Genomic DNA, 21,832 nt, shown 5'->3' with positions numbered 1-21,832 from the left:
AACATGGGTGGATAGGATGGTGAAGGCATATGGATGTCTGCCTTCATGAACTGCCTCTACCCTCTAAAACACTGACAGGTGTCACACAAGTATCTAGTATATAGTTCTGAGCCCTGCAGAAGTCCAACTGGAAACGCCTATTCATTCACATGTCATCCATTTTTTGAAACATCTTAAACATTCTTCAATAGCTTGAAAATTTCCAATGGTTCATGCAGGGTGACAAGGAGCAGAGACAAGGGCAGTGCAATACTGCAGCAGAAGGTTCTGCTGTCCCACTACTTTGGTAACAGAGGCTCAATCCTGCCCTCTCATGATGTCTATATGGAATTTGCACATTCTTTCACAGACAGCACAGGATTCCCCGAATGCCCTAGTTTCCTTACACATTTCAAAGATGTCAGGGCTAGTAACCTAATTGATTACTGTAAATTACTGCTAGTGTCAAATGAAGAGAGTCAGCAACTTCAAATTCCTCGGTGTTATATATTCAGAGAATTTGTCCTGGGCCCTGCATGCAAGTGCCATTATGAAGAAAGCACAGTAGCATCTCTGCATTCTTAGAAGTTTGCGAAGATTTGGCACGTCATCTAGAACTTTGACAAACTTTTATATATGTGTGGTGGAGAGTATATTCACTGGTCACTGTCACAGGAAAGCAGGATCTATCTCCAAGGAACCTCACCATCTACACCATGCTCTCTTCTTGTTACTGCTATCAGGAAGGTGGTACGGGAGCTGCAGAAACCACACCACCAGGTTCAGGAACAGCTATTACCCCTCAAACATCAGGATCTTGGACCAGAGGGGATAACTTCACTCAACTTCGCTAGCCCCATCATTGAAATTTTCCCACAACTTATGGACTCACTTTCTAGGATTCTTCATCTCATGTTCTCATTATTTATTGTTAATTTATTAATATTATTATTTCTTTTTTTCTCTTTCTTTTTGAATTTGTACAGTTTGTTGTTATTTTTTTGTTGCTGCCTGTCCTTTTGGGTGTGTTCTTTCATTGACTCTATTGTGTTTCTTGAACTTACTGTGATTACCTGCAAGAAAATGAATCTCAGGGTTGTATATGGTGATATATATGAACTTTGATAATAAATTTACCTTGAACTTTGAACTAAGGTGGAGTTGATGGGCAATGAGAGAGATTAGGAGAGAAATACATGAGGATATGAGATTGACAAATTTGTGCTGGAAGTTGGCATCGGCTCAATGGGCTGAATAGCCCCATTCTTTGTTGTAGGAAAATAAATAACGTTGAACCTTGTTTACAATTTTGCCCAAGGCCAGTAAGTTGTTTATAGATTCTGACGAATGGAAGTGAGGATTCAATCCCCATTTCCTGTACAGAGGAAGAGAATAATTGACAACAGTCTGTAGGAAAGGGACCTGAGGGGTTTCTTGGCAATAGTTAATGCACCAGAGGTACTGGGCACATCTCCAAGGTGCAAAAATTTACAATACGTTGAATGGCAATGAAAAGCGATTGCACAATTCATATTGGATTAATAGTAGATCAAGAATGAAAACTTAGACAAGCATTTAAATTTTATAGCAAATCCCACCTGGGGATACTTCTCTCCATCAAATTACCTGTGATTTGTTTCCTCCAAGCACGCTTACCATGACGTCCATTACGGTCTCATGCATCCCCAACACTCTCATCAGGTTTGGATGCTGATAGAACACTTTATTGTTTATGATGTCCCTGATGAACACAACCCATCAGACATTAGCACAGGAGAACACAATTTAAATGTCATTTACCCTAAGTATGACCTGCTAATGCTGATTCCAATTTATTTGTTGAAACAATTTTTCTCACTTCTCCCTGAAGATATTAGCATTTTGCTGAGTCTGCTTCCCCAACGCTGACTGATTTCTGTCACCTTAACCAATTAACCATTAATGAAGTGTCACTCCATAAGACCATAAGACATAGAAGCAGAATTAGGCCATTCAGCCTTAAATTCTGCTCCGCCATTCCATCATGGCTGATCCCAGATCCCATTCAAGCCCATACACCTGCTTTCTCGCCATATCCTTTGATGCCCTGACTATCAGAAAACGATCAACTTCCACCTTAAATATACCCACGGAATTGAACTCCACCGCAGTCAGTGGCAGAACATTCCACAGATTCACTACTCTTCGGCTAAAATAAAATCCTCCTTATCTCCATTCTAAAAGTGTGCCCCTCAGTTTTGAGGCTGTGCCCTCTAGTTCTCTTCACATCCACCCTATCTAGTCCTTTCAACATTCGGTAGGTTTCAAAGAGATTCCCCCCACCCCCCACCACCCAACCCCAGGCATTCTTCTAAATTCCAGTAAGTACAGGCCCAAAGCTGCCAAACGTTCCTCATATGTTAACCCCTTCATTCCCGGAATCATCCTCATGAACCTCCTCTGGACTCTCTCCAAAGACAACACACCCTTTCTGACATACGGCGCCCAAAAGAGCTTGGAGAAATAGAGGGCTATGCAGTAGGTTAATTCTAGGCAGTTTTGAGAGTAGGTTACATGGTCGGCACAACATTGTGGGTCGAAGGGCTTGTAATGTGCTGTAGATTTTCTATGTTCTATGTAAAACTATTGGCAATACTCCAAGTGCGGCCTGACTAGTGACTTATAAAGGCTCAGCATTATCTCCTTGCTTTGATATTCTATTCCCCTTGAAATAAATGCCAACATTGCATTTGCCTTCTTTACCACAGACTCAACCTGTAAATTAACTTTCTGGGAGACTTGCACGAGGACTCCTAAGTCTGATGTTTGAACCTTCTTCTCATTTAGATAATAGCCCGCACCATTACTCCTTTTACCAAAGTGCATGATCATACATTTCCCAACACTGTATTCCATCTGCCACTTTTTTGTCCATTCTTCCAATTTGTCTAAGCATTGCTTCCTCAGCACTACCTAACCCTCCACCAATCTTCATATCATCTGCAAACTTTGCCACAAAGCCATCAATTCCATTATCCAAATCATCGACAAACAACGTGAAAAGTAGTGGTATACACCCTGATATACACCCTAGTCACTGACAGTCAACCAAAAAAGCCCCCCTTTATTCCAACTCACTACCTCCTGCCTGTCAGCCATTCCTCTATCCATGCCAGTATCTTTCTTGTAATGCCATAGCATTTTATCTTGTTAAGCAGCCTCATGTGTGGCACCTTATCAAATACCTTCCAAAAATTCAAGTAAGTAACATCCACTGCCTCTCCTTTGACTGCCCTGCTTGTTACTTCCTCGAAGAACTCTAACAGATTTGTCAGGCAAGATTTCCCTTTCCAGAGACTATGCTGACTTTGACTTTGTTTATTATTAGTCTCCAAGTAGCCCAAAACCTCATCCTTAATAATAGACTCCAACACTTACCCAACCATTGAGGTTAGGCTAACTGAGTCCTGACAGTAAATATTCACAGACCATTGGACGAACAAGCTCAGCCCAGTCAGAGCCAGAATCCTACTCAGCCTTCAAAGTTATGCATCCTCAGCATGGTTTCTTGAATTATGCAGGCCAGGAGTGACTGTCTGCTCAGAGATGATGCTCATTAAAGGTTAGCTATGGTGCCCTCATAACTTAGTCAAAGGCCAAATTACAAACTGGGTTTTGACCATGTAACCTCACTACCATCTCTCCCTGGAATATGACTTGTCTTGACTGTCATATAGTTACAACTCTGCTTTTTAGCCTGATATTGCTTCTAACAGGTAAATCAGAATCCAAAGCTACACCACAATTATGAACATACTTATAATAATAAGAAAGAATCTTTACAAGGAGAAGTGTAGGAAAGGCAGATGAGCTTAAGGCATGGATCAGCATGTGGAATTATGATGTTGTAGCCATTAGTGAGACTTAGTTGCAGGAGGGGCAGGACTGGCAGCTCAGTGTTCCAGGGTTCCGTTGTTTTAGTCATGATAAAGCAAGATGGATTAACCAGAGAGAGTGCAATACTAGATCTCTGATTTGGGAACGAGACACAGCAGGTGACAGAAGATTGTGTAGGGGAACACTTTGCATCTAGTGATCATAATGCCATTTCTTTCAAGATAAATATGCAGAAGGATAGATCTGATCCTCAGTGTTGAGATTCTAAATTGGAGGAAGGCCGATTTTAATGATTATCAAAAAGGATCTGGCAACTGTGACTGGGACAGGTTGTTTTCTGGCAAAGGCATACTTGCTAAGTGGGATGCCTTCACAAGTGCAATTTTGAGAGAATAGAGTTTGTATGTTCCTGTCAGAATAACAGGTCTAGGGAACCTTGGTTTTTGAGATATTGAGGCCCTGGTTAAAAAAAGAAACAAGTACATAGCAGATGTAGGCAGGAAGAAGCAAATGAGATACTCGAGAAGCATAAGAAATTATAAGACAAGCTTGGAGACAGTGCGAGAGGGAGGATAGGCAAGTGATAGAGAGGGGACACGCTCAGACCGATGGTTTGAGATGTGTCTATTTTAATGCAAGGAGTATTATGAACAAAGCTGATGAGCTTAGAGTGTGGATCAGTACTTGGAGTTATGATGTTGCGGCCATTACAGAGACTGGGATGGCTCAGGGGCAGGAATGGTTACTTCAAGTGCCGGGCTTTAGATGTTTCAGAAAGGACAGGGAGGGATGCAAAAGAGGTAGGGGCATGGCACTGTTGATCAGAGATAGTGTCACGGCTGCAGAAAAAGGAGGAAGGCTTGGAGGGATTGTCTACGGAGTGTGTGTGGGTGGAAGTTAGGAACAGGAAGGGGTCAATAACTCTACTGGGTGTTTTTTACAGACCACCCAATAGTAACAGGGACATTGAGGAGCAGATAGGGAGACAGATTCTGGAAAGGTGTAATAACAACAGGGTTTTTGTGGTGGGAGATTTTAACTTCCCAAATATCGATTGGCATGTCCCTAGAGCGAAGGGTTTCGATTGGGTGGAGTTTGTTAGGTGTGTTCAAGAAAGTTTCTTGACACAATATGTAGATAAGCCTACAACAGGAGAGGCTATACTTGATCTGGTATTGGGAAATGAACCTGGTCAGGTATCAGATCTCTCAGTGGCAGAGCAGTTTGGAGATGGTGATCACAATTCTATCCCCTTTACCATAGCATTGGAGAGGGATAGGAACAGATAAGTTAGGAAAACATTTAATTGGAGTAAGGGGAAATATGAGGCTATCAGGAAAGAACTTGGAAGCATAAATTGGGAACAGATGTTCTCAGGGAAATGTACGGAAGAAACGTGGCAAATGTTCAGGGGATATTTGCGTGGAGTTCTGCATAGGTACATTCCAATGAGATCGGGAAAGGTTAGCAGGAAGGAGCTTAAGAAAGAAATCAGGAGAGCCAGAAGGGGCCATGAGAAGGCCTTGGTGGACAGGATTAAGGAAAATCCCAAGGCATTCTACAAGTATGTGAAAAGCAAGAGGATAAGACATGAGAGAATAGAACCAATCAAGTGTGACAATGGAAAAGTGTGTATGGAACCGGAGGAGATAGCAGAGGTACTTAATGAGTACTTTACTTCAGTATTCACTACAGAAAAGGATCTTGGCAATTGCAGGGATGACTTACAGCAGACTGAAAAGCTTGAGCATGTAGATATTAAGAAAGAGGATGTGCTGGAGCTTTTGGAGCATCAAGTTGGATAAGTCACCGGGACTGGACAAGGTGTACCCCAGGCTACTGTGGGAGGCGAGGGAAGAGATTGCTGAGCCTCTGGCAATGATCTTTGCATCATCAATGGGGACGGGAGAGGTTCCGGAGGATTGGAGGGTGGCGGATGTTGTTCTATTATTCAAGAAAGGGAGTAGAGATAGCTCAGGAAATTATAATCCAGTGTGTCTTACTTCAGTGGTTGGTAAGAGATGTACAAGATAATGAGAGGGATTGATCATGTGGATAGTCAGAGGCTTCTTCCCAGTGCTGAAGTGGCTAACACAAGAGGGCAGAGTTGTAAAGTACTTGGAAGTTGATAAAGAGGAGATACCAGGGGTAAGTTTTTTTACGCAGAGAGTGGTGAGTGCGTGGTATGGGCTGCCGATGATGGTGGTGGAGGGAAAAACGATATGGTCTTTTAAGAAACTCCTGGACAGGTACATGGATCTCAGAAAAGTAGAGGGCTGGGGGTAACCCTAGGTAATTTCTAAGGTAAGGACATGTTCGGCACAGCTTTGTGGGCCAAAGAGCCTGTATTGTGCTGTAGGTTATCTATGTTTCTATGCTTCTAAATAAGAGAACATTTGAGAAGGAAATCAGGAAGGCTAAAGAAGGCGTGAGATTGCTCCAGCAATCAAGATGAATGAGAATCCTAAGGGCTTCTACAGCTATGTTAAGAGAAAAAGGATAGCAAGGGATAAAACTGACCCTCTGGAAGATCAGGGTGGTAATCAAAGCCAAAAGAGATGGTGGAGATTTTAAATAGGTTTTTGTTTTACATCTGCATTTGTTGGAGAGATAGACATAGAGTCTACAGGTGCGAGCTAATGCAGCAGTGAGGAAAATAGAACATAGGAATCTACAGCACATTACAGGCCCTTCGGCCCACAATGTTGCGCTGACCATGTAACCTGCTCTAGAAACTCCCTAGAATTTCCTTAGCGCATAGCCCTCTCTTTTCCTAAGCTCCATATACCTATCTAAGAGTCTGTTAAAACACCCTATTGTATCCATCTCTACTACCATCGCTAGTCAGGTCACACTTGGAGTATTGTCAACAGTTTTGGGCCCCATGTCTCAGAAAGGACGTGCTGTCATTGGAGAGACTGAATTGGAACTAATTCTTTTTACATTTTTGTTAATGATTACAATCATGGAATTGATGGCTTTGTTGCAAAGTTTGCAGACGATACAAAGATAGGTGGAGGGGCAGGTAGTTTTGGGGAAGTAGAGAGGTTACAGAAGGACTTGGACAAATTAGAAGAATGGGCAAAGAAATGGCAGATGGAATACAGTGTTGGGAAGTGTATGGTCATGCACTTTGGTAGAAGAAATGAAAGGGTTGACTATTTTCTAAACAGAGAAAATACAAAAAATAAGGAGCAAAGGGCCTTGAAGGTGCTTGTGAACGTTAATTTGCAGGTTGAGTCTGTGTTGAGGAAGGCAAGTGCAATGTTAGCATTCATTTCAAGTGGACTAGAATATAAAAGCAAGGATGTAATGTTGAGACTTATAAAGCACTGGTGAGGCCTCATTTGAAGTATTGTGAGCAATCTTGGGCCTTTTATCTTAGAAAGTATGTGCTGAAACTGAAAAGAGTTCAAAGGAAGTTTGTGAAAATGATTCCAGGATTAAACAGCTTTGTCATACGAACAGCGTTTGATGGCTCTGGGCCTGTGTTCACAGGAATTCAGAAGATGCTGGGTGACCTCATTGAAACCTATCAATTGGTGAAAGGCTTTGATAGAGTGGATGTGGAGAGAATGTTTCTGAATGGTGGGAGAGTCTAAGACCAGAGGACTCATCCTTAGAATAGAGGAGCATCATTTTAGAACAGAGATGAGGAGGAATTTCCTTAGCCAGAGAGTGGTGAGTCTGTGGAATTCTTCGTCACAGGCAGCCGTGGAGGTCGGGTCTATATGTATATTTAAGTCAGAGGTTGATACATTCTTGATTGGTCAGGGTATGAAGGGATGTGGGGAAAGGTCAGGAGATTGGGGCTGAGAGGAAAATGGATCAGCCATGATGAAATGGCAGAGCAGACTTCATCGGCCAGATGGCCTAATTCGGTTCCTATGTCTTATGATCAACGGTCTTATGGATCCAAGTTGGGTCCATAAATTGTTTGTCATCTATGTCAACGATCTGGATGATAAAGTGGTAAACTGGATCAGCAAATTTGCGGTTGACACCAAGATTGGTGGTGTGGTGGATAGTGTGGAAAATGATCAACCCTTGCAGCAGGATGTGGACCAGTGGAAAAATGGGCTGGAAAATGGAAGATGAAATGTAATGCAGACAAAAGTTTGTGGTGTTGTATTTTGGGAGTAAAAAACAGGGTAGGCCTTACACAGTGAATGGTAGGGCATTGAGGAGTGCAGTAGAACCAAGAAATCTGAGAATAGAGATCCATAATTCTTTGAAAGTGGAATTACAGGTAGATAGGATCATAAAGAATGCTCTTGGCTCATTGACCTTCATAAATCAAAGAACTGAGTACAAGAGTTGGGATGTTATGTTGAAGTTGTAGGAGACGTTGATGAGGACTAATTTGAAGTACTGTTTTTGTCATCCACCTACTGGAGAGATGTCAATAAAATTGAAAGCAAAAATTTTCAAGTATGATGCCAGGACTTGAGGACCTGAGTTATAGGGAAAATTTGAATAGGTTAGAACTCCGGAGCATAGAAGAACGTGGAGAGGTTTGATAGATTTATACAAAATTATGAGAGGTATAGACAGATTAAATGCAAGCAGGTTTTTTTCCACTGAGCACGGGTGAGAGTGCAACTAGAGGTCATGGGTTAAGGGTGAAAGGCAAAATGTTTAAGGGGAACATGAGGAGAAACTTCTTCACTCAGAAGGTAGTGAGAGTGTGGAAATAGCAGGCAGTGAAAGTGGTAATTGCAAGTTTAATTTTAACACTTAAGAGAAATTTGGAAGGGTACATGGATGGGAGGGCTATGGGCCAGGTGCAGATCAGTGGGGCGAGGCAGATTAATAGTTCGGCATGGCCAAAGGACCTGTTTCTTTACTATAGCATTTTATGACTCTACAAAATATTTCCTGCTGAAAGCAGCAAAACAACAGAGACATTTTAAAAAGGTCTTACTGGTCCATACCCTAATCCGCGAATCATTAGTGTTTCTTCCTGCTTTCCCATTCTAACACTAAGGAGTGATCGAATCTGTCCAAGGGAAACAAGTAGAGTGACCGTTTCCTGTATGGAGGCAGCACTGATGGTGTATGCTTTCCGCATCGCTTGCAGGAGCTCACCAGTTGCATCATATTGCCGGCGCAAAAGGCTAAACATAGTTTTAATCAGTTCTGCATCCTGAATGTACGATTCTTGCGACCAATGAGTAATAGTCCGTAAGATTAGTTGCGACAGGTTGGCTGAAACAGAGAAGGTTCAGAATACAAATCATTCACACTTTGTGAGTTACTTAATTAAATTGATATTCTTGACGCTACATAAAAATAGTGGATAATTTGACAAGAATAAAATAAATTTATTATTTAAGGAGTGATCAATGTTTCGGCTGTACAATGCAAGAGATTTTATGCAAAGATAAAAAGAGGTAGAAATAATTGGAGGGATTAGGGGAAGAAATGTATCGTTTGATGGTGGAAACTGCTATTACAGATTGAGATGTGTGAATCTGAAGAGTAGATACACAAGAGGTGCGACCTGAAAGTGTGGTAGGAGGATGAGTGACTGAGACTTCAATGGGATAGGATCTTGGCAGCAGAACAAAGGTCACACAGAGGTGAAAAGGCTGCAAAAATATGTCAACTTGTTATTTAAATCCATTAAACAGTAATTTCCTTGTTCGTGCGGTGATCAGATAACACTTCAATCTATTTTTAAAAGACACTTTGAATGTATTTTGCCAGCGTATATTATTTTGGAAGATCCTGTATTCAGTGTGCGGGAGAGCAATGGAGCAAACTGTACACTCGCTGACTTAACTACCAGGTGACAGTCAGATCCAATTCCACTCTTAACTTTCAGAGGGACTTACAAATGTACTTGAAGAGATATAATCAGATAAGCCAACCCTGGAATTAATTATACGCTCTAAATTACTGAATAGGCATATGTAGTTTTATATTTTGTGAGTATCCAGATCCAAAACCATATGCAACAATTATATTTACCTTGAACTTATTACAGCTGTGGTCATGTACCATTTGGGCAAAGTGTGTGTGTGTTACACACACACACACAGGGTGATTGATTAGTTCATGGCCTAAGGTAGAAGGAGTCAATTTTAGAAAACCTAGCACATTTATTTTTCAACATAGTCCCCTCCTACATTTACACACTTAGTCCAATGGTCGTGGAGCGTACGGATCTTGAACCTCCAGAAAGTGTCCACAACAGGGGTGACTGATAGGTTTGTGGCCTAAGGTAGAAGATGAGTTATAAATCTCTCGTTACATGTACGTGCACTTCAATTCTTTGAGTGATTATGCAGAAAGTTTGAAGTTAATAACTCATCTCCTTCTATCTTAGGCCAAATATTTTAATCTTATACCAAGCACAATTCAATGGTAAGCAATCAAGGATGCCGCAACAGGAGAGAATGTCCACCTGCTATACTGAACATCTTTTCCCACGCTTTTCTTTTTGAAGAGCTTCCAATGAAAAGCAACTTAAAATTTACTCCATGCAGCAAAGATAAACTGTAACTGTTTAGAATTTGAGAACATTTTCAGTCAGGGGGTGAATCCATGGAACAGTTTTAGTGAGAATTTAAAAACATGCACCACATTTAACAAGTTAAAAAATTATTTTAAAATAATTTAATGAACAAATATAAAATACATGATTTAAAATGAATGGAAGTAATGTAAATAAATGATACTTGGAATTGGATTTTGTGTTAAAAGATTATGAATTTTTTTGTTTTGATGTGGTGATTGATGTTGCTGTATAAGTAAGAGAGGTAGGCGTAGTAAGCTGTAGCTTCAGCCTACACCCTTTTGGCCTGTTTTAAAGAATATCTATGTTTTTTTTGTTGTAATTTTGTCTTATGAAGTCATCATTATGAAATCATTGTTGAAAATGATGCTTTTTGTTTGTACTGTCCGAAATAAATTTCATTCATTCAGTTATAAAACTGAAGCATCCCCCTTTGCCAAAAAAGTTACCTATAACTTCAGATGCATTTAAGACATTCAAAATCAACCAACTAGAATTAGTATAAATGTAAACTGTAATATTAATGTGATTATTAGTATGGATGGGGATTCATGATCCCTTTTAAATCAATGACAAAATGGAGGTTTTTAGTTTTAACATCTGCTCAGTCACTCCTGAAATTCGTGGTGTTCTCTCTCAATGATTTATTGTCATAAATGCAGATAATAAAAGTTATCTTTTTTTCTGAAGCCTGACTATCAAGTTATGACAGATCAGTGCAGCAGCTCTTCATCTATCTTTGCATATATCTGGAGATGTTAATATGTGGTAGCCATTGTCTTTATATTGTAAACAAGTAGCCACCTTTCATGTAAAAATAAGTGATCCTCAAATGACCTAATCCACTTTTATGATTATGCCCAGTTAATTTGGATTGCTCCAATGAAGAAACAGATATTCTTATGTTATATATGAATATTTCCAAAGAAAAATGAAAGCTATAAGACAGGTCATAAGCTCGTGTTACAAATAGGCAATGCCTTCATTGATTCAGACAGCCTCTTCTTCAATACTTAGGGAAATTACAGCAATTTCTCTTGGGTGAATTGGACCAAGGAAGCCAATCATTAGTAATGATATGCTGCTATGGGCTGGAGAGGTCCCTGCTTATCAACCTGTTGACCCTACAAATATTCCTCTACCCTTGCAGAAAATTAAAAGCTCTATCGCTTAAGATTCAGCCGCAAAATTAATCAGCACAACTGCCTGAAGTGTCAGCAGTAAATACAGTCTCAAGGGGTCTATTACATCCCATTGTGCAGAGGGGTTAATGTTTGGTGTAAACAGTAAATGATTGTAACCATCTCAGAATAGAACGCACTGGAGTTACTGAAGCAAAACACCTGGAACTGCAGATGACAGTACTTCCCCAATCTTACCTCATACAGGGACTTCATCATTATTCAAAGTAATATAACGAAAAATATCTTGCTTCAAGGAAAGTGCTTTGCTGGTAAAGGGGAGAAATCACCTTTTCTTGCATATGCAATAAGCATTATTATTTATTTACTATATGCAGAAATTTTAGCATGCTTCTAACTATTTGGAAATCAGGATTGTGAAATAATTGGTTTAGATTGCTAGGCTGGGAACAAACTTAAATACAGCTGCACATTCCTTTATCCGAAATTCTGAAATCCAAAAAGCTCTGAAAACCGAAGTTTTTTTCGCCAGCAGCTGATGTCACTCAGGTGTGACGTGGCAGCACTAGCGGAGGCCGCCACACGTCAGTTGTGGCTCAGCGCTCATACTGGTTACACGTGCATTTGCTGTTTGCTGATATTTTGTGTTCACTGTTGACCTTGTGTTTAATTTCACTGTGAAAATGTCAAAAAGAGCTGCAGATACCCCTATTGGTAACAATGAGAAAAAGAGAAGGAATCTTCTCTACCAATAACGCAGAAAGTGGAGTTATTGCAGAACCTTGATTGTGGTGTGTCTGTGCGGCATCTTACTGAAGAAAATAGTGTCAGAACTGCCACTGTATATGATTTAAATAATCAGAAAGACAAGTTACTGAAGTTTTATAGTGACAGTGACAGTGACGTTCTACATTTATTCCAATAAGTCATTTACCATGTGGTTGATTCGGTTCGTTTGAAGCTGTATATTTTTATGTTTTATTGAATCTTTTTGTTGGAAATAAAATTTCTTCTAGTCATTATTCCCTAAACAATACAGTATAACAATTACTTACATAGTATTTACATTGTATTAGGTATTATAAGTATAGAGATGATTTAAAGTATACGGAAGGATGTGCGTAGATTTGGTGTGCCGCTGGGTCCTGAAGTCCACCACACAGAAACAGGTTAAATAAGGGACTTGAGCATACGCGTTTTTTGGTATCGGGGGGGGGGGGGGTTCTGAAATCCAAAAAGATTCTGAATTCCGAAATGCAACTGGCCCCAAGGATTTCGGATAAGGGATTGTGGACCTGTACTTATTTGAGTGCTTGAAGAAAAGACAGAATTTGTTGTAAATGCACAGTACTGGCATCATCCTGTCCCTCATGAGAATGTGGATGTAGAAATACTTAAGTATGCTTGACGATATCATTGAGGTGCCGTTAGGAAGACAAGTGGCAGAGCGCAGAATTGTTGTCTTGCCCAACAGTCAAGCAAGGGAATCTGCCTCCTCAACTTCCACCTGTTTGGAGTCTCCAACAATCGTGGTCTATTCACTTGAATGGGGAGGAATAACTGCAAAGGTAGACATATATGACTGCAATTTTTTGTGTTATTCGAACTAGTTTTAGCAGAACTTAAAGTGATTTAAAATCTTTTTTCAAATACTACAGAATTTTTGTAATTTTAATTAATTCTTATTTTTCTTAATTTGTAAAGCTTGGTGTCTGGCCGTTCCTGTTTTCGCATTTTCTTAGTCATCCCCATGATAGCATTATATAACCCATGGTCTGTTAGCAGTAAGATCATGTCAGAGGATCTGCAAAATAGAGTGCCACAACACAGAAGTAGCCCCTTCAGCCCAATTAACCTGCAATAATCATCAACCACCCATTTACACAGCTCCTACATTCATTTCTTTGGTTTTTTTTTATTTTCCCTGGATTCTTATGAACAATTCTACCATTCCCCTCACAGACTCGGGACAATTACAGTGCTCAAGTTTTCAGTAGTTGCTCGAGATTTCCAGCATCATCAGAATCTCTTCTGTCTATAACCTACCAACACACGTTTATAGGACATGGGTAAAAACCAGCGCACCCGGAAGAAAACTGAGCAGACACTGGGAGAATATGCAGTCTGCACATAGAGTGCAAATTTGCAGCTGCAGTTGACACCAAGGTTGCCAGCTCACAAGACAGCAGAGAAGGCTATCAAAGCTTGCAGAGTGACCTGGATCAGCTGGAAAAATGAGCTGAGAAATGACAGATGGAATTTAATGCAGGCAAGTGTGAGGTGTTCCTCATTGGGAGGACAAACCTGCGAAGGACTTAAATAGTAAATGATAGGGCTCTGAGGAGAACAAAGGGATCTGGGAAAACAGATCCATAATTCCTTGAATGTGGCAACATAGGTAGACAGGGTGATAAAGAGAGTTTTTGGCACATTGGCCTTTGTAAATCAAAGCATTGATACAGATATTGAGATGCTATGTTGAAGTTGTATGATATATGGTGAGGCCGAACATGGGGTATTGTATGTAGTTCTGGTAACCTACCTACAGGAAAGATATCAGTAAGATTGGAAAGTACAGAGTAAATTTACAGAGATGTTACTGGGACTTGAGATCTGAGTTATACAGGCAGGATGAACGGTTGTGACTTCATTCAATGAAGCATCAGAGAATGAGGGGTAATTTGAAAGAAGTATACAAATTATTAAGGGTATAGACAGGGTTAATGCAAGCGGGCTTTTTCTACTGAAATTGGGTGAAGTTAGAGCTAAAGGTCAAAGTTTAAGGGTGAAATGTGAAATATTTAAGAGGAAACTGAGGGGGATCTTCTTCACTGAGAGTGTAGTGCGAGCATGGAGCAAGCTGCCAAAGGAAGTGGTGGATGTGGGTTTTATTTCAACATTCAAGAGGAGTTTTGGATGCGTACATGGAAGGGAGGGGTATGGAGGGCTATGGTCCACGTTCAGGCCAATGGGACAAGGGAGAATAACAGGTTGGCATAGACTAGGTGGGCCGAAGTGGCTATTTGTGTGAGATTGTGCTCCATGACTACCAGTCCAGTGGTCAGTCCTAAACATAGGTTTGTGGTGCTGTGAGGCAGCTGTACCACAGTACCATCTACAAATCTGTACTGTATTTCATTCAGGCATGACCACAGGCAGTATGTATCTTTTAGCAATTACTGGTCCAAAAGGTCTAACAATGCGAAGAAGCTGATACTCATCTTCAGAAGAGTCCAGATTGAAAGCTTGCAGTATTTCCATCTACATCTTAGCACTCACCAGGTTCTTCCACTTCTTCTTCACGTGGTGGCTCTTCCACTTTCTTTGGCTTCCCTTTGATTTTATGCACTAAATAAAGTAACTTTCCCATCATAGATCCATCTTTTTCTTCATCATCTTCTTCTTCAAATGGAATACCTAAAGATAAAGCATATTGTCAGAATGCTGGCATTCAGTTCATGATCACTGGCATTGATAAAATGTCAGTTGTGATCAATGGTGTTATGACAATGGGGAGTAACTAGTTCCTCACAGCTCCAGTGACCTGGGCTTCATCTGTCTGTATAAAGTATGCATGTCCTCTCTGTGACCACGTGGCCACGTGAAATCTCTGATTTCCTTCTACATGCCACAGAAGTGCAGTTGGTTAGGTTAATTGGCTACAGAAAATTGCCCTTGACATGTTGATGATCAGTAGAATTGGCGGAGTTGATGGAAAGAAAAGTGGGGAGAATAAAATGGAATTTCTATAACTGAGTGCTTTATGTTTGACATGGACTTCAAGAGCCAAAGGGGCCATACACTGTATTATGACCCTATCTGTATAAGTCTTCAGAACCGATTGAGGAGCCAAAAAGGGGAAATTTAGAACAAAGCTAATTTGCACATGTATTTCACATTCCATTTTATCTAGATCTTGATTAGCCTATTTTCTTAAGTATTACAAAATATGTTTCAAAAATCTGCACAGCAAAAATACATACATCAGGATGCTGTTTATCAATTATAGCTCAGCTTTTAATACCATCATCTCCTCTAAACTAGTCAGTAAACTTGAAGAGCTAGGACTCGATACCTCCTTGTGCAATTAGATCCTGGATTTCCTCACCTGCAGACCCCAGTCATTTCAGATTGGCAAAAAATATCTCCTCCACAACCTCCATCAACACAGGAGCACTACAGGGATGTGTGCTCAGCCTCCTGCTCTAATTGCTTTATATCTATGACAGTGTGGCTAAGTACAGCTCCAACACCAAATACAAGGTTGCTGATGGCATTATTATTGTGGGCCGTATCAAAGGTGGTGATGAATCAGCATACAGGAGGGAGATTGAAAATTTGGCTGAGTGGTGTAATAACAACAACTTCTCACTCATTGTCAATAATGCCAAGGAACTGATTGTAGACCAGGAGAGGGAAACCAGAGGTGCATGAGCCAATACTCATCAGAGGATCAGAGGTGGAGTTGGTCAGTAACTTTAAATCTCTGGGTGTCATATTCTCAGAAACCTATAAATATAACCTCTCTCAGACACATATAAGTATAACTGCGGAGAAAGCATGATAGCACCTTTATTTCCTCAGGAGTCTGCGGAGATTCAGCATGTCAACAAAGACTTTGGCATGTGTGGTGGAAAGTGTGCTGACTGGCTACATTATGGCCTGGTATGGAAACATCAATGGCTTTGAGCAGAAAATCCTACAAAAGGTAGTGGATTCGACCCACTACATCACAGGTAAAACTCTCCCTACCATTGAGCACTTCTACATGAAACATTGCTATGAGAAAGCAGCATCCATCTTCAAATATCCTCACCACCCAGGCCAGGCTCTTTGCTCACTGCTGCCATCAGGTAGAAGGTACAAGTGCCTCAGGACTTGTACAACCAGGTTCAAGAAGAGTTACCACCTGTCACCCATCAGGTTCTTGAATGAAAGGGGATAACTACACTCATATTTCACTTGAACTTACCTCGTCTCACCTTAAATGCATGCTCTTTGGTATTAGACATTTCAACTCTGGGGATAAAAGATCCTATCTGTCTGCTCTATCTATGCTTCTCATAATCTTATAAAGAACCATCAGGGGCGATTGATCTTTGTGCACCAAGTTTTTGTCGTTTCCAATAGCACTGCCAAATTTTGTATGGTTCCTTGGAAAGAATATTTGCAACTGAGTTCACTCCATAAACAGGTGCATTAAGTTCATATGTTATACACATTTAGTCTTATTTAAGTAGGGCATATATGTCATTTTTACTAAGTGGCAAAGGGAATCCGTGCACAGTAAGTAAATAAGATGAGCAGAATTAGACCATTTGGCCCATCGAGTCTGCTCCACCATTTCATCGTGGCTGATCCATTTTTCCACTCAGTCCCAATTTCCTGCCTTCCCTCTGTATCACTTCATCCCCCGACCAATGAAGAATCCTCAGCCTCTGAATTAAATATACATTCAGACTTGGCCTCCACAGCTCCCTTTGGCAACAAATTCCACAGAATCTCCACTCTCTGGCTAAAGAAAATCTTCCTCATCTCTGCTCTAAAAGGACGCCCATCTATTCTGAGGCTGTATCTCTGGTCTTAGGTTCTCTTACCAAAGGAAACATCCCCTCCACGTCTACTCTATCAAGGCCTTTCGCCATTTGATAAGCTTCAATAAGAATAAGTCACCCCTTATTCTTCTGAATTCTAGTGAATACAAGCTCAGAGCTATCAAATGCTCTTCATATAACAAGCCATTCAATGCTGGAATTATTTTTGTGAACCTCCTTCTCCTGTTTCAGCACATTTTTTCCAAGATAAAGGGGACCAAAACTGCTCACAACTCTCCAAGTGAGGCCTCAGCCGTGTTTTATAAAGTCTCAACGTTACATCCTTGCTTTTATATTCTATTCTTCTCACAATGAATGCTAATGTCACATTTGCCTTCCTCACTACAAACTCAACCTGCAAATTAACCTTTACAGAATTTTGCACAAGAACTCCCAAGTCTGCTTGTGCCTCAGATTTTTTGTATTTTCCCTTCATTTGGAAAATATTCAACCCTTTCATTTCTCCTACCAAAGTGCATGACCATATACTTCCCAGCACTGTATTCCATCTGCCATTTCTTTGCCCATTCTCCTAATCTGCCTAAGTCCTTGCTCCTCATTCTATTTTTCTCAGTTCACAGGATTTAGGTTATTTTTTAGCATTTTTTTGTGTATTTCACAGTATCTTGCTCGATTATACTTGTTTGCCATGGTTGTGTCATCTTGCTTTTAGAATGCTTCTTTGAGATGTATATATCCCGTGCCTTCTGAATTGTTTCCAGAAACTCCAGACACTGCTGCTCTGCCGACATCCCTGCCAGTGTTCTTTTCCAATCAATTCTGGTCAACTCCTCTCTCATGCCTCTGTAATTCCCTTTTCTCTACTGTAATATTGATACAACTGATATTAGCTTCTCTTTCACAAATTTTAGGGTGCATTTGATCATATTATGATCACTTTCCCTTTAGGGTTCTTTCACCTTAAGCTCTCTGATCAATTACAGTTCATTACATAACACTCAATCCAGAAAAGCTGATCCCCTAGTGGGCTCAACCATGAGCTGCTCTAAGAAGCTATCTCGTAGGCATTCTAGAAACTCCCCCTCTTGGAATCCAGCATCAACCTCATTTTCCAAATCTGCCTGCATATTGAAATCCCCCATGAATATTATAACATTGCTCTTTTGGCATGTATTTTCTATCTTCCTTTGTAATTTGTAGACCACATCCTTACTACTATTTGGGGGTCTGTACGTAACTCCATTCAAAGTTTTTTCACTCTTGCAGTTCCTTAGCTCTATCCACAACAATTCAACATCTTCCAACCCTATTTACTTATACTTTATACTTTATTGTCACCAAACAATTGGTACTAGAACGTACAATCATCACAGCGATATTTGATTCTGTGCTTCACACTGCCTGGATTACAAATAATAAATATTAAAAATATTAAAAATAGTTAAAATTAGTAAATATTAAAAATATAAATTATAAATCATAATTAGAAAATAGAAAAATGGGAAGTAGGGGACTGCAAAAAAACCGAGAGGCAGGTCCAGATATTTGGAGGGTACGGCCCAGATCCGGGTCAGGATCCGTTCAGCAGTCTTACCACAGTTGGAAAGAAGCTGTTCCCAAATCTGGCCGTACGAGTCTTCAAGCTCCTGAACCTTCTCCCAGAGGGAAGAGGGACGAAAAGTCTGTTGGTTGGGTGGGTCGTGTCCTTGATTATCCTGGCAGCACTGCTCCGACAGCGTGTGGTATAAAGTGAGTCCACGGACGGAAGATTGGTTTGTGTGATGTGCTGCGCCGTGTTCACGATCTTCTGCAGCTTCTTTAGGTCTTGGACAGGACAACTTCCATACCAGGTTGTGATGCACCCTAAAAGAATGCTTTCTATGGTGCATCTATAAAAATTAGTGAGGGCTTTAGGGGACAAGCCAAATTTCTTTAGTTTTCTCAGGAAGTAAAGGTGCTGGTGGGCCTTCTTGGCAGTGAACTCTGCTTGGTTGGACCAAGTCAGGTCATTTGTGATATTGACCCCGAGGAACTTAAAGCTTTTGACCTGTTCCAATTGTGCACCACTGATGTAAATTGGGTCATGTGGTCCGCTACTCCTTCTGAAATCAACAACCAATTCCTTCGTCTTGCTGACGTTGAGGGATAGGTTATTGTCTTCGCACCATGCCACCAGGTTCTTAATTTCCTCTCTGTACTCAAACTCATCATTATCCAAGATACGGCCTACAATTGTTGTGTCATCAGCAGACTTATATATTGAGTTTGATGGAAACTTGGCTACACAATCATGGGTGTACAGTGAGTACAGCAGGGGGCTGAGTACACAGCCTTGTGGGGCACCGGTGCTCAGAGTGATTGTAGAGGAGAGCTTGTCCCCTATTTTTACAGCCTGGGTCCTTCAACCTCTTTTTAATGATTTGATTTCATTTTTTTCCCAACAGAGCAACACCATACCCTCTGCCTTCCTCCCTGTCCTTTTGATACAATGTGTGTCCTTGGACATTAAACTCCTTATAGGCATCTTTCAGCCATGATGCAGCAATGCCTATGACATCATACATGTCAATCTTCAAATGCACTACAAGTTCATCTACCTTATTCTGTACACTGCACACATTCAAATATAACATCTTCAGTCCGTTTTCACCTTTTTCGATTTTGTCTGCCTTTTACGTTCCAACTCATCGTATTGACTGCAAATTGTCCTATCGATAGCCTCTTCTTACTACACATTGCCTCTTGTAAACCTACTGCTTCATCTTTAACACTGTCACTCTGGTTCCCACCCCCCACCCCCCGCCTGACTTGCCTGCAAGTATATTGGGCCCCCTCAGGTCCAGTCCCTCTTGTACAGATCATACCTTCCCCATAAGAGATCCCAGTGGTCCATTATTCTGAACACCTGCCACCTGCACCAATTCCTCATTCACACATTTAACTCCCAAATCATCCAACTCTTACTCTCACTGGCACATTGCACAGGCAGTAATCCAGAGATCACTACACTGGAGGTCCTGTTCTCAGCTTTCTACCTAGTTCCCTACAATCTCTCTTCAGGACCTCCTCACCTTGTCTACCTATATCACTGGTGCCAATATGTTCCAAGACTTATGGCTGCTCATCACTGCCCTTGAGAATGTCATGCAACCAATTCTGGCACCCAGGAGGCAACATGCCATCTGGGTGTCTCCATCGTGCCCACAGAACCCTGTTTCTGTTCCTCTGACTAGGGAATCTCCTATCAACACTGCACAGTCCTCTTCACCTCTCTGCTCTTCTGAGCTACATCACCAGACTCAGTGCCTGTGGCTCGCCCCGGGTAGGTTGTCTCCCTCAACAGTATCTGAGGTCTTTAAAAGAACAATTGATTGGTTGTTGTTAACCTGTAGAGGCAACAAATACTCGTACTTCACCTGATAGCCCACAGTGTTTCAGGAACAGGCCATTAATCCATACATTGTGCCAATTTTGCCTTTTTTGTTGTGAAACTGATAGAGATACTTCATTGAACACTAAATAAAATACCTGTAGACTTTGAAACGTCTACTGTAACACACTGACTTACAAGTGGCCTTCCAAACGAAGCCTGCTACATTAAAAATGACAAACAGATGGAAGGCTGGTTAAAATCCAAGGGTATATATAGCCTGTCAGTTCAGTTTCATAAACCTATTATGTTCACGTGTTAAAATCATGAGAATTGCCTGAGAGGGGAGAGAGGGGGGAGAGGGAGAGAGGGAGAGAGGGAGAGAGGGAGAGAGGGAGAGAGGGAGAGAGGGAGAGAGGGAGAGAGGGAGAGAGGGAGAGAGGGAGAGAGGGAGAGAGGGAGAGAGGGAGAGAGGGAGAGAGGGAGAGAGGGAGAGAGGGAGAGGAAGGAAGTTGAAAGAGAGGGAAAGGTGGGCAGGGTGAGGAGGGGAGGGCAAGGGGATGACAGATTGGTGAGAGGAGGGGGACGGGGTGAGGATAAGAGGGAGAGAGAGAGAGGGGGGGAGGGGGAGAGGGGGAGGAGAGGGGGAGAGGGAGGAGGGGGAGAGGGGGTTAGGGGGAGGGGAAGAGGAGGGGGAGGGAGGAGGAAGGGGAGGAAAAGGGGGGGTAAGGGGAGGAGAGGGAGGAGAGACGGGGAGAAGGGGAGGGTGAGAAGGGGGAGGGGGTGAGGGGGAGGGGGAGAAGGGGAGGGGAGAAGGGGGAGGGGGAGAAGGGGGAGCATGGTGAAGGGGGTGGGGGAGAAGGGGGAAGGGGAAGAGTGAGAGAGAAAGACAGACAGAGACAGTGAGAAAGAAAGTTAGTGAGCAATAGAGAGTAAACAAAAAAGATAGCGAGAGAGAGTGACATTAACAGGAATCTTTTATATGTTTAAGTTATTTCTTGTCTAGAAATATAGTTGTAGTGATAGGAGAACCACTCCTGAGGGTGAGCATTTCTGAAATCTATGAAGACCTTGACTTTCTTTGAAACTTAAAAGTGTGAGGGTGTTATTTTTATGGCACTCTGATGTTGATGCAACTGATACAAGTATGTTGCAACAGAATAAATGCCTCTGACCTATTAAGTAAACCCTCCCTGACCCCAGTAATTGAGCTCACAGACTGGGCATAATAAACACACAGCCTGATGTGAAGATCCACCGATTTGTTCCTAAAGCAGTTAGCCTCTGTGGAAATGCAGGAAGAGTTGATTACTATAAGAGCACAAATGGTCTGGTGACAAAACATGGCTACTAAGAAGCTACCTGTTGGGGATGAATGACCTATCATAGA

General features: G+C 41.4%; 1 protein-coding gene across 9 annotated transcripts in view; it reads right to left on the bottom strand.

The window, feature by feature from the left end:
- The window catches only part of ryr3 (ryanodine receptor 3), a 380,840-nt gene that overhangs the window by 175,162 nt on the left and 183,846 nt on the right, over positions 1 to 21,832 (bottom strand). For all 9 annotated transcript variants that reach the window (XM_063051027.1, XM_063051036.1, XM_063051064.1 and 6 more), the window contains 3 exons: positions 14,797 to 14,934; positions 8,790 to 9,063; positions 1,606 to 1,720 (listed from right to left, as the gene is read on the bottom strand). In XM_063051027.1, the coding sequence (XP_062907097.1) occupies positions 1,606 to 1,720; positions 8,790 to 9,063; positions 14,797 to 14,934 (527 nt within the window). The remainder of the gene's footprint in view (positions 1 to 1,605; positions 1,721 to 8,789; positions 9,064 to 14,796; positions 14,935 to 21,832) is intronic.

This window comes from Mobula hypostoma, chromosome 1, assembly GCF_963921235.1.
Source record: "Mobula hypostoma chromosome 1, sMobHyp1.1, whole genome shotgun sequence".
In the NCBI taxonomy this organism is placed as follows: Eukaryota; Metazoa; Chordata; class Chondrichthyes; order Myliobatiformes; family Myliobatidae; genus Mobula; species Mobula hypostoma.
This window is presented reverse-complemented; position numbering and strand designations above follow the sequence as displayed.